Source organism: Idiotropiscis lumnitzeri, chromosome 21 (genome assembly GCF_059441095.1).
Source record: "Idiotropiscis lumnitzeri isolate Australia: NSW breed Sydney's pygmy pipehorse chromosome 21, RoL_Ilum_1.0, whole genome shotgun sequence".
Classification (NCBI taxonomy): Eukaryota; Metazoa; Chordata; class Actinopteri; order Syngnathiformes; family Syngnathidae; genus Idiotropiscis; species Idiotropiscis lumnitzeri.
Genome location: NC_142411.1, coordinates 70,234 through 82,569, shown reverse-complemented (window position 1 = coordinate 82,569; position 12,336 = coordinate 70,234). Strand labels below are relative to the sequence as shown.

Sequence of the window (12,336 nt, the reverse complement as noted above, 5' to 3'; positions counted from 1 at the left end):
GTCTTGCTAAAGCTTCTGCTGTCCCTCTTGCTACAATCTGATTCTTGGACTTTTTGAGGGTACCACCCCTGTGACAAGCCATGTGTACCCGTAAGAGGTAGTAGCATCAATTAAATCAATTCTTCCATGGGGTTTTCTTTTCTGAGGGATGAACTTTATTGTCCGCCTGAGGAAGAGTGACGAGGTGCACGAAATGGCCAAATTTCGCCCGCACTAAAATGTCATTGTTGACTTTTTGAAGGTCAGAACTCGCCTGGAGCAAAAGCTGAGTTGGCTTCTCAGTGGTCTGAATTGGTTTGAGTTTGTCGCTTTGCTGCGTTAGGTCATCCCAAAGATTCTTTTCTTACAGCTTTCAATTTGCCAGCAGACACAAAAGAGAAACAGAGATGTCAAATTGAATTGATTTCCATGGAGCTGAAGAGGAGAAAATTCAACATGAGGGACCTCCACAATCAATGTCTGCTGTACAAATTGGACTGGCCTGTGTTGTAAAACCGTAACAGATAAATGGAGGGATAGATAGGTGTGTTAAAAAAAATTTCGGTGCTGGTGTCACTGAAGATGCCTTTGAAAAGCCACAGTACAACTTTTTCCACTTCAAAAGATTTGGTGGTGTTTGCTTTGTTCAGTGTGCGAGAAGAAGCAAAGGTTCTTGCTGGACAACTCACAATGCCCTGAGCATCTGACACTTCCTGCCATGCTGCAGCAACCTCCCAATACATTTCACATTTTGTTCTCTTTCAGCAGCTCAAGAGGAAGTTTCGAAATTGTGGATGACATCAAGATCCTGTGACGACCGACTTGCGGAGGAAGAATCCTTCCAGGGGTGCAGAAAAGCGGGTCCGCAAAGGTGAGCAAAGTGTGTTGACTTTGAAATACTGGCGTTTGGATTTGAAATCCTTGATATCTTTTATGACACAGGTCCTAAAACTTATCTGACACACTTGGTACACAGATACACGTATTGTGTCTAGATAGATTACCATTGCAGTATTTTCTATCATTTCAGTACTTTCCTGTCATTTCAGTACTCTCACCATTACAGTACTTTTTCAGTGTAATATCTTTATCATTGCAGTATTCTCAATCATTCAGTAGTTTTTATCATGACAGCGTTTCCCCCTCTGTATAATGGACAGTCATTAGGAGTGTTTCCTTACACTAGATACGTTTATACTGTGTATATTTGCATGCTTTTTATGAATGTCTGCTGCTAATGTTATACATTAACGGCTACATTACGCCGCCGACTTTGTGTGATCTAAATCTTTGCTGCTGTAACACTTCAAATTTCCCCATTGTGGGACTAATAAAGGACATCTTTATCTTTTATCTTTATAGTCTGATCCATTACGTCCCCCCCCTTTCTTTGCGCCCTACATTCCAAGTCCAGTCCAGCGCTGAACCCAGCAGCTGCCTCGGCCTCTAATTATAGCCCATGCGGTGCAGGCTGCCAGGGCAAAACTGGAGGTCAGGTTACCACTCTGGTTCGCACACACGTTGTGTGTACACACAGACCCAAAGTTCAAAAATAGTCTAGGCAAAAATAAATCAATAAATAAAGCTCATTTCACTTGACTTTGACTTAGTATTGAATGGCCAAGGCAGCTCACTGGCTGTTAGCTACGAGCTGCCAATGCCGCAAAGCGATGAGTCAGCAGCTCGTGTGCCGCTAGCTGGATGGATAAGTGGAGCTGACTGACGTGTTGCAGTTCCTTGCGAAATATGTCGTTTTGGCAGAAAAATAAAAAGCTGCCCGAAGAGTTTGCCTCCTCACACGCCCGTCGGTCAGTAGATGCCGTGTTTTTAATTGTTTTGGGGGTTTTTTTTGTGTAGATTTTTGTCCTTTCCATTGTTTCATCTTTGCCCTCTGGTTGGTTTGCCTCGCTTTGCTTCCCCTTCTGCGTCGGCCCTCCTGTCTCTATTTTGGACCTCAGAGGTGTGGTGGTGGGGGTGGGGGGGTGTGTGGGGGCGACAATGAGGGTGACTGAAAGGGTGACTCCTCGTCTTGTCGCGCTCTGTGTCCTGCTTCAAAGTGAAGCTAACCACCTCGGACTGGAGACTGGAGTGAAAAGTTGGGCCGTCACTTCACAAACTCTCCAGAAGAATCAAACGAGGACGAAGGTTGTGGTCTATTTTTAGAAACGGTTGCAACCCAGCTTGAAACGATTATCTTTATTTATTTTTCATTAGCTGCTGGCGTATCTTTTCTTTCCGGATTTAATGAATGACTTACATGCTGGTTTCTATGGTAACAGCCCGCCGGCCAAGCCTTTCAACTGAGTGATGGTTCTCACAGAACGTCCAACAAGCTCCAAGTCAAAGGTATTGTGAAATTAAATTTAAAAAAAAAAAAAAACTTTGGCAAGAACAATCTGCTACTGATGTTCCAAACATTTTCCCTCCTGCGCAAGAACTCATTTGTCTTTAAAAGAGTCGTTAGAATTTAGTTGATAGGCAACAGGAGATTGGAGGGAAATGCTGAAATTTATTAGGTGGAAAAGTGCACTTGAATGATGTTCCAGGAAATTCAATTAGTTGTTTTTTTTTTTGTCATGATTAAAGCGAAAGTAGTGAACAGAACACTTAATTTTTTTCCTTTTTTTAGTAGTCGTGCTGTTGTCATTGCCATTCTATCAAAGTTGACAAAATCCCTTTGAGCCAAAATTGACGCATTTGGCACTTTTGCTGTGTGTTGGTTGCGTTGTGGACATCACAGTGACTGAGGTTATTACATCAATTTCCCGCCCCCCAAAAAAGAAGAAAGCATCAAGAGCGTCCAGGCAGACCGCTCGCATTCACATCTGAACATAGTCAACATGATTTGCCACTTAAATAAATAATGCCAAGTTAATCCGCAGGTTGATTTAGTTCTAATTTGTTCATTTATTTTTATATGTGGTCATCAAAGCAGAGAAACAGATTCAACGCCATAAGTAAAAGTTAAAAAAAAAAAGTACAGACTGAAATGTCTTGACATGCTATCAAATTAAAATGTTTTCCCAAAATGCGAAATTAGTTGGCTGAAAAGTGAGCCGTGATTGGTCGTTAGCTGAGCCCTGAGCAACTTTCGGTCAACAGAAAGTGACAAAATGGCCGTCCTGTGAGATGGCTAAAAGCCGGTGGATTTTGCTGCTTCATTTATATTCCATAAACGCAAAATTAATCAGATTGTCGTGTTTAGACTCGAGGGAGTGCAGAGCACATAACCCAAAGAATTCCAATTTTAGGGGGTTTAAGTCATTAAACCCGAGCTCTGTGGCAAATTTATTTTGACATTTGTCGCAACATGACGAGAGAAGTAGAAACATACATTCAGTTTTACTTTGACGTTGCATGAGGTACGTTTCAGGACAAACAACAAAACCGAACCATATAAAAGCAAATGGGTAAAAAAAAATAACGCCATCAATAAATGAAACCCGATTTGTGAGCGCCGTTGCTGTACCGTAAGCGGTCAAGCTGCTGCGATGCACCAATGTTAAAACGCTGGATGGCCCTTTCCCCCGATCCGTCATGACGTCGTGACTCCCTCACCTGCAGAGGGTCGATAACGTTGGCCTGTCGCAGTGCCGTTAAATCAATGTGCCGCTTTTATAGTAAACACACGCGCAGGCTTCACCGCTCTGCAAACATGTTAAATTGATGTCGAGCTTTGTTTTCAATGCAGCAACATAAAAGGTCAACTTGATGGATAAATACTTTTTTTTTTCAATCCTCAACCTTAAACGAAGTATGTGTTATATTATCTTATGTTAAGCGTGAAACATACATAGGATCTAAAAAAAAAAATTTTTTTTTTTTTATTGCTTCATCATTATGTGTTAGCATGTGAGCTCCACTCTTATTGAAAGACATTCTCTCTCTCTCTCTCTCTCGCTTGACTCAGCTGCCTTCTCCACCAATGAGCAGCCAGACCAGCAGCGCGGAGGCGGTCCCTCGTCCGCGAGCCAATCAGAAGACAATTTTGGACGACGTGATCCTCACCTTCAGCTCGCCCATGGCGTGGCTGCTGGTGGTGGCGCTGGTCATCACCTGGGCGGCCGTCGCCGTCGTTCTCTTCGACTTGCTGGACTACAAGACTGTGGCAGGTAGCGAAATCCTCCTTCACCTCATCGCATTCTCATTCCGCAAGCATCATAATAATCCCATCCAAATATATTCGTGATTGATTGTCTCTTGTCATGATTTGTCAGCTTCCTCTTAGACATTTTTGAAGCAAACTTCAAAAGTGGACATCATCATTCTTAACATCACGTGTCTCAATTGGGGAGTCACACGCAAAAGAAGTTGCAGTTCTGCCAACCGAATATTTATTCTAATTACCTGCCAAATTTGTGGTTCTGAGTCTCCAAATGCCGTGATGAAATAAATGTTCATAAAAAATGGCGCAGTCATGGGACGTCTATCTTCCTGGAGAACTGTTTCTCTGGCCGGGTTTTTATTTTTAGTTCTATGGTAATCATAAACATTTAATAAAACTTTGTACAAAAAATGTCTTTTAATTGGTAGAAAAAAATGATTATTTGGAAAAAGAATTGAGCTGCACCGAACGTTTTGGACATCCAACAGTGTTTTGATTTGGTCCAATGTTGTACTAAATTGCTAAATGTGTGCTAAAAAGAAGTCTGGGTGCAAAATATGAAACATTTAAAAGAGCAAATGCTGCGTCTCCCTATAAAATGCTTGTTTCAGACGCGTAGCGCTTCATTTCGTGTCGCGGCACGGTCACATGACTCCATGTTGGACGCTAACATTCGGTCCATCCATCAGTGACGACCGGCCGCTCGCTTCCAATTGTTACCAATATAGCCGTTTTTTTTCTGATGATATTTGATGTCGAGCGCCGTCATGAGTGTTTTGATGCACTTGACTTAATGCAGTCAAGGAGCGCCTCTTCCAAACTCGTCAATGATGTCATCAGTGGTAATGAAACGTACGCCGCCGCCGCCGCCGCACGCTCTGAACGAGCAGCTGGCTCAGAACCCAAAATATTAACGAGGCCTCATGCCGTATTGTGTGAAGCCATCACACGCTACGCGTTGAAATAGTCCTCCGCACGAGACTGAAGGCTTAGCGTTTCTATTAATCGATAAAAGTATTAAAATGCAAACTCGCGGCCAGTTCGCATCTGCACTTTTTTTTCTTCCATGTGGATCATCAAAAAGACTCAAACGTTGTGTTTTTAACAATTCCATTTCTTCAATGTTGCTGATGAAAAGAACGGCAATAAAGCTTGAGCATTTACTGTCACCCTCTGGATAGAATTGACACGTCGAGGTCAAAGGTCGCCCAACCGCTTGACCACATTACTTTGAATTTGGCGATTAACGTACCCGGACGAGCTTTTGTCTCTCCCACTGTGCCTCCTCCACATATTTCGCACTCGTAACTCCTCTCCTCCTCTTCCTTGACCTCCCTTTCACGCCTCCTCACGCTGTCCATCGCCTGCCATCCATCCCCAAAGAGTACACGTCATACTGTGACCACCCCGTGTGTTTATCTCCCGGTAAAAACATTTGCACTTTGACCGCTTTTGCTCGCTCGCATGTTGATGGACGACATCGCATGTCCTCAAACGTGGACCACCACACCAACTGACGCCGTACCTCAATTCATACAAAAAAGGACAAGCCCTGGGATTCACGGCCCACTTCTTGTTTCATTTCAAGGCTTTTCCTTGCATCCTTTTATGGCGGTCATGTCCACCCAATTTTGTGTCGGGCTAATATAGAAAAAACGTCTTTTTTTCCCCTCCTGGCGTTTCCTCGCTTCATGCCTGACAACGAGGCACTCTAACACACCAGCCCGAAGCATCGGTCCGCACGCTGGCTGTCAAGTTGGAGTGGGTCGGGAGGGTTTTTTTCTACTTTTTTAATGGTAGAATATATACACTTTTTTGTGGGGGGGGGATTATAAAACAACAGAATATACAAGGCTCCAGACATTTTTTTTTATTTTTTTACCGATAACCTGAAATTATAGAGACTCATCACTGTATGTTGAATTGCAAAGTAAATCTTCATTTTGGCTATGTTACTGATAAATTGTTTGAAGTGTGAAGAGAAAGCTTGTCATTAACAATATAAAAAAATCAAGAATAGTATTTATTAAAAAAATCATCCGCAGATTTACTGGTCGCACATGCGCGAGTTGAAAGATTTACGTGCACTCTCTCAAATTTTTCAAACAAAATGTGACTGCCCGGATATATTCTTTTTTTATTTGTATTTTTTTTAAGAGGACCATCTGAAGGAGAAATGCACTTTAGGTGTGCAGGCATCAAGAAGCTAAGCAGTCAAGTCGTTAGCGAACCTGCGACGGCGTCGACAATGCCGTCGTCATGCCATTCATCTCCCCCGAGGGGCACGTTTGAATTTGCACATTTGCGGCCTTCGTGAAGCTGAATAATAATTCTCCCCCAACACACTCGCGTCTCCAGGCGCAAGAAGTCGTTGCCATAATGGCCGCCTGTAAACAACCGATGAATGCGTTGACATTTTCCTGACCGGCAGACAAAAGAAGCCGTCATTTCTGGCTCGCCTTAGTTCATCAGCGCTGCTCTCACTTCCAACTTGAATTTGTTTCATTTACTCTTGTCATGTTTCAAACGCATCAAACGCTCTCAGCATGCGCCGCATGGCTTCTCGCAATGCACCGTTTTAAAATCCCTTTGGTGCACGACATGCAGCGAAAGGTTTTGGAAGTGTGCAGCTTTGCTTTTTCTTCTCTTTGTTCATCCGTGGCGTCAAGTCTCCTTTTCATCTTTTTTTTTTTTTGTCCCGCCCTCAGGTCTCCCGCCTCCTTCCGCCATCGCCAGGCGAGGTTTGAAAACCAACAGAGGCAAGTGCACGAAATGCAATCCTCCCGATATCTGCTTTTTTGTTGTTGCTTTTTGCCCTGATGGCTAAAAGTGAGGCGTCCATTTGAGGGAAGCGTTGCGTTTTCTTAGGTGAAGATGACATCCGATCACAATTTCAAGGAAAGTCATTTTACTTTTGTGTGGGGACGAAAAACATCCATGAACAGAGTTAAGTGCAGTTGTTGCGTCTCTATTCTTGTTGTGCATAAGGGAGGCATTTATTTTCTTTGCTGTGCATCTTGTGAATGCCGTTATTCGAGGAAACGAATCATTATCAAGTCTTTAAACTTTTTTATTTCAACAATAGTGTGTGTCTATTTTTTATTCAGATGGTAAAAAGGGAGACGTTTATTTTTCTATAGTGAGGACCAATGTTTGAGGAAATTTTACTTGACTCAATATTTCCCTTTTCCGTATTTTTCTGTGGATTCAGGAGGTGCTCTCAAAGGGAACTGAAGTTAAACTTTTAATACAATTCCTGACGCCTTGTTTGAGGGGAGGTTGCTATTTTTTTTTTTATTGCTATTTATTTGTGGCGACCAAAAACATGGAGTGATTTTTATATCGCTTTACTTGTTTCGGTACTTGGCTGTAATTTGCTTTCATAGCCAGAGTCAAAGCTGGAGCTTTCGATTTGGGAGAGCGGTGTATATTTCTCTTGTTAATGATGCACCCGGCGACTCATCCGGACAAATTTAGCAGAGGAAAAAGCCACTTTTTGGAATAGTTTCCATGATTTTTCTGTTGCCCCACGGCTTCAGGAGGCGTCCCCCCGATCAAGTCGAGCCCCTCTGCCGGAGTGACCCCGCAAACGTCGCCGCAGAAGAACACTGACTGGATGGAGATGTTGTGGACGTTTGCCGCCAGCCTGGTGGCGCCTGACGAGGAAGAGGAGGCGGAAGGTATTCACCAGCTAACCGAAACCTTCCCATGTAAGAGCCAACGTCCCCCATCATGCTAACGTCAGCCGTCGAATACGTTAGCGAGATTGTGTCCTATTTTGAAAATATTGAACTACCTTTCGAACCACATCGGTACATCTTAACTTTGATGACAGTGAATTGAACACGAATCCATTTACTGTATCTAGCTTGCTAGCTAGCTATGTTGGTAACAATCTTGTTATCCATCCAATGATCTAGTCAGCTAGCCGGCTAGCTGGCTAGCTGGCTAGCTTCCTAGCCATGTAGAAGAAGGTCATTTAAAAAGCACAGCATGAAGGCCATTTTCCATCCACTAACATTCCGCCATCGATCGGAGGTCGGGATTGAGCGGCTCTTTATTTTCTTTCCTTCAGCTTTGCACTCGGAGGAGTTCTGAAGGAGGGCAAAGCAGAAGCTCCAAACGAGAGAGGTCAAGAAACCCCTTTGAAAGATGACGAGAGGCGAGAGCGACTGTACAGTTTTCAAATTGTAGCCATGTTTCTTTGTATGTTTTTTTTGTAGTTTAGAAACATAACATTTTATTGAATAAAAATTGTGTCGAAAGTCCTGACTGTTGCGTACTTTGGTTTCTATTTGAGCACCCAAAAAATGCAAACGTCTGCCCTCAGTCCTTTCTGATAGCGGTGATGTGAACAAAAGATGAATTGTGCAATTGTATGCTGCCATCCCACATTCAATCACTCACTTAAGGGTGAGTACGCAAGTTTGTGTTTTTACATTATTTGAATTGTTAATTTCATGTTGTCATTATGAAGTTTGTAGAATTTTCTGTTATGAAAAATAATTGCAAAAGTTTAGCACTGTGAATAATTTCAGCCCAGCTAAACGTCATCAAAGCCATTTTCTTTATCGAGTGGCTCAGTTGTTTTTTAAAACCTGTCAAAAGCATGATGTCGTCTTCACTTCCTTACATGCCGCAACTCATTTAGTCCAATTCCAGGCCAAGTTCACAACTGGCTGTTTTTCCACTTTTAAATCACTTTTTTTCTCAATAAGCTTGATGCAGGAGGTTGACTGCAGGCTCCACTTGTGGCATCAAAGTCTGGGTGAGTACACAATTAGTTTATAATTTTCCATGACATGGTGACCAACTTTTGTAATTTTGTAAAAATGTAACTTAAAAGATGACATGTCCAATTATGAAAGGTTTGATGATGGCCACTGTTGCATTTGTTATATTTTGCATGATGTTCACATTTCATTGTTGTCATATTTTGCATATATAATATGGATGCATTTTTAAAAACAATTTTTTTTTTATAATTGCTGCCGTCGTGACAATATGAAAATGTCAGTTATGCCAGGCCTCTCTCATTTGGCATGACATGTCGCAGCGTTAGAAGTGCGCATCGTGAATCCATGAAAATGAAACATCTCATTTCAATGGATGACATCATGAGAAGGAATCCGTGTTCAAATAATTCCGCAGATAGTTACGAGGTTCAAAAAAAAAAAGAAGAGCTAATGTTTAATTAACATGAATCTTGTGCACAGTTGGGAATTTGTTTGCTGTGTTGTAATGTTATTATGGAAATGAAACGTCACCACAGCCACATTTCTTACTGTGGGATCTTTGCCGCTTTGCCAGAAATTGTCCCAAAATGACGACGATGAAGCCTTAATCATTCATGATTCCCGAAAAGAAAACATTCAGACTCATATTGTTTTTTTTGTTTGTTTTTGAACTACAATACATATTAAATCCGAATTCATTTAATTCATCCATCACCTCATTCCTACAAAGAAAAAAAGTGTTTGTGTTCTACTCAGCGACGTTCATTAGGAGAAACAAATGCATTCATTGTGCGTGATGTGTTTTTTGCTAAATGCTTTTTGTCTGTGTAATAGGCAAGGAATGCGTTCAAAAAAGACGAAAAGGTCTTTATTCATTGTTCATCCAAATATATCATTATGTTTTATGGGAGCAATAATATTGATGTCACTTTCATATCACAGAATCACAACAGAAACATTTGCCTCCAAAATTCAAAATGAACGCAACACATGCAGGCAGATAATATAACAAAACTCACAGGATTCTTTATCCTCTACAAAGAACAATCATTGACCTTAGTTGTGACGTCAAAATGGACAGAATATCCATGCACCTATTGTCTAATCCGTTTATTTGCACGAGGTTGCAGCTTTTTTTTATTTATTTATTTTTTTTTTTTTTACTTCCATGAGTTGAGGCGCTCCCACGCGAGGAAGATTAAGTCCCCAAATAATGGCGTACAAACACTGACACACACTTGCTCACCTTTCCTTTTCGACTGGCGAAGCTAAACGCCATGAATAATCCATCTGAGCTCTCTCTGGCCTGAGGGGTTGGCTTTTCAACATAATTTGTTACTTTCATTTATTTACACAACCTGGCCAAATCTGCCTCTGGGCGAGGCGCATTTGCTGTGAGACGCACACGCACACACACGAGAGCGATAGCATATAGTGGTGCCTTGAGATACCAAAATCTCAAATCATCTTTCCCCATTGAAATGAATACAAACAATATTCATCTGTTCCAGCCTCTCAAAATAACTGAGAAAAAATTTTTTGGAATGAAGTAAAATAGTGCTCGTTGATGCCCAAGTATGGCGTTTGACATTATGTGTTAGCCTCAAGCTAACAAACTACTACTGGTTGTTTTATATACACAAAATATAATTCTTCTATGTCAGCATGCAAATTAAAGCCAAAAGAAAACTCCCAACAACGGCTCGTATTTTGAGCCATTCGTAGGTCAAGTATCTCAAGGCATCAGCGCGCACGTATGACGGTTAGCACATTGTTGCATCTTTGGCGAGGTCAACAGTCAAGCACGTTCCGAGGTGCTGTTGTCTGATTGGCACCGGTCGCGCTCGCCGACTGAAAGGTCGCCGCTTATTCAAAGGTACCGCCATCGATAGCGGCGCAGTTTGACATTTTGAAAAGTTGCTCATTTGCTCGTTGCCACGACCGGCACATTTACGCACAGATCATGACTCGATACCGGCAAGGAGAGTTGCTGTATTTCACCTGCCTCAATAAGGATCCAGACAGAGGTGACGTCATTCAATGTCGTAATGCTTTAAAGGAAGGAAAGAAGGACATGGAATAAGAAAGTGAGGAAGGAGTCAAGGAAGGAAAGAGTTCAACAAAATAACACACACACACACACACACGAGCAAACGTGGCTGTCGCGAGTTTCCATTTAGGAGGCCCGGCTCCTGTTGGGATGCGAGGCAAACAAATGCACAAACACACACACACACACAAATAGCTTGCTCGCTCCATCATTGGAGATTAGAGGTTTACACACATTGAGGCATTGCAGATTATTTGTGCTGCGCTAAATCTAATGCAAGACATTTACTTGCTGCCAAACAAATCTGCCTAAAAAGTGTTTTTTTTTTATTTAGATTCATATGAGGATACATGTTGGTTGGATTGACTTTTTTTTTTTAATTATTTATGTTATATGGATGTGTGAAGTTTCAGCGGCAATCCTGAATTATTTTCAATTATTTTTTGTGCCTGTGGCCAGTCTTGGTTTTGTCATGTAATTGAGCATAAATACTGCAGTCAAGTACAATTTCCACCTCTATGTACTTTGGTGTATATTTCACTTTTGCTCCATTTTATTTCTCAAGCAAATAAGACTCACACAAACGCACACTTGAGGTGTGTGTTGATCCGCATGGAATCCCAAAGTGCAGCTCAGGCCCGCAGCTGCAGGACGCCGTCTCGTATGCACGGCGAAGTGTGATCTGCATTCTCTTGTTACGAGCCACTTATTTCCCATCCTCCCTCCCTGCGGCACTCTGCTTATCTCCCCTCCTCCCGCTCTCCTAAGGTGGACTGGCTGATCCAGACGCACGAGCATGCAGTCCCTCCCTGCTTTACATCAGCAAAAACAGAAATACAAAGGCCGCAGATTCCTTTTCCGTGTCATTTTAATCCCGCTGTATTTCCGTATCTGCCGTCTGCACGTATATGCTGCCACGTGCATGTTCACTGTTGAGTCATCACCTCATTTGGGAGATCTTGATCATGACATGACGAAAAAAAACAAAACAAAGAAAAAATCTCAATGACCCATGCTGGAAAACACGGTTTGCCGCCACTTTGGTTCAAAGCTGCCGTTTTCGAGTTCCGATCCGACAAACTTCTCAATTGAACTCCTCGCATGTGATTTGCCATCGAGCGAGTGCACTAAACTGCTAGATTATATGACGAGACATTTTTGTGAGGCGTGTGATCACTTGCATTTGTGGCATTTTCAGCATCAGAGCAAAAAAAAAATCAAAGCTAATCAGTTCCTTTAAAAGCAGAAAATTGTTCTCGCACAAATAGCTGAAAACGTTCATTCCTGGTTTCACTTGAAACAAAGCAAATCTTTACTCCTAAACTGGGCTAATTAAGAACGACTTTATTTCAGTGGATGACATTAAAGGCAGCAACAACAACAGGAGAAAAGAGTGCGCCAACTGCCTGCATGAGTTGCAGAGGAGCTTACTTTTTTTTTTCCAAAAGAATGTGTCACATTAATTC

General features: G+C 42.1%; 1 protein-coding gene across 5 annotated transcripts in view; it reads left to right on the top strand.

The window, feature by feature from the left end:
* LOC148316199 (triadin-like) overlaps positions 1–8,343 on the top strand; it is a 60,418-nt gene extending 52,075 nt beyond the window's left edge. The window contains exons 4-9 of one of the 5 annotated variants that reach the window (XM_088285917.1): positions 748–850; positions 2,259–2,325; positions 3,890–4,091; positions 6,793–6,843; positions 7,624–7,794; positions 8,160–8,343. In XM_088285917.1, the coding sequence (XP_088142043.1) occupies positions 2,287–2,325; positions 3,890–4,091; positions 6,793–6,843; positions 7,624–7,794; positions 8,160–8,182 (486 nt within the window). In that variant the 5' untranslated portion in view covers positions 748–850; positions 2,259–2,286 and the 3' untranslated portion in view covers positions 8,183–8,343. Of the gene's footprint in view, positions 1–744; positions 851–1,637; positions 1,788–2,011; positions 2,125–2,258; positions 2,326–3,889; positions 4,092–6,792; positions 6,844–7,623; positions 7,795–8,159 lie in introns of those variants that run through there. The other 4 variants (XM_088285922.1, XM_088285916.1, XM_088285921.1 and 1 more) reach the window with 4 other exon arrangements.
* Positions 8,344–12,336: the final 3,993 nt, after the last annotated feature.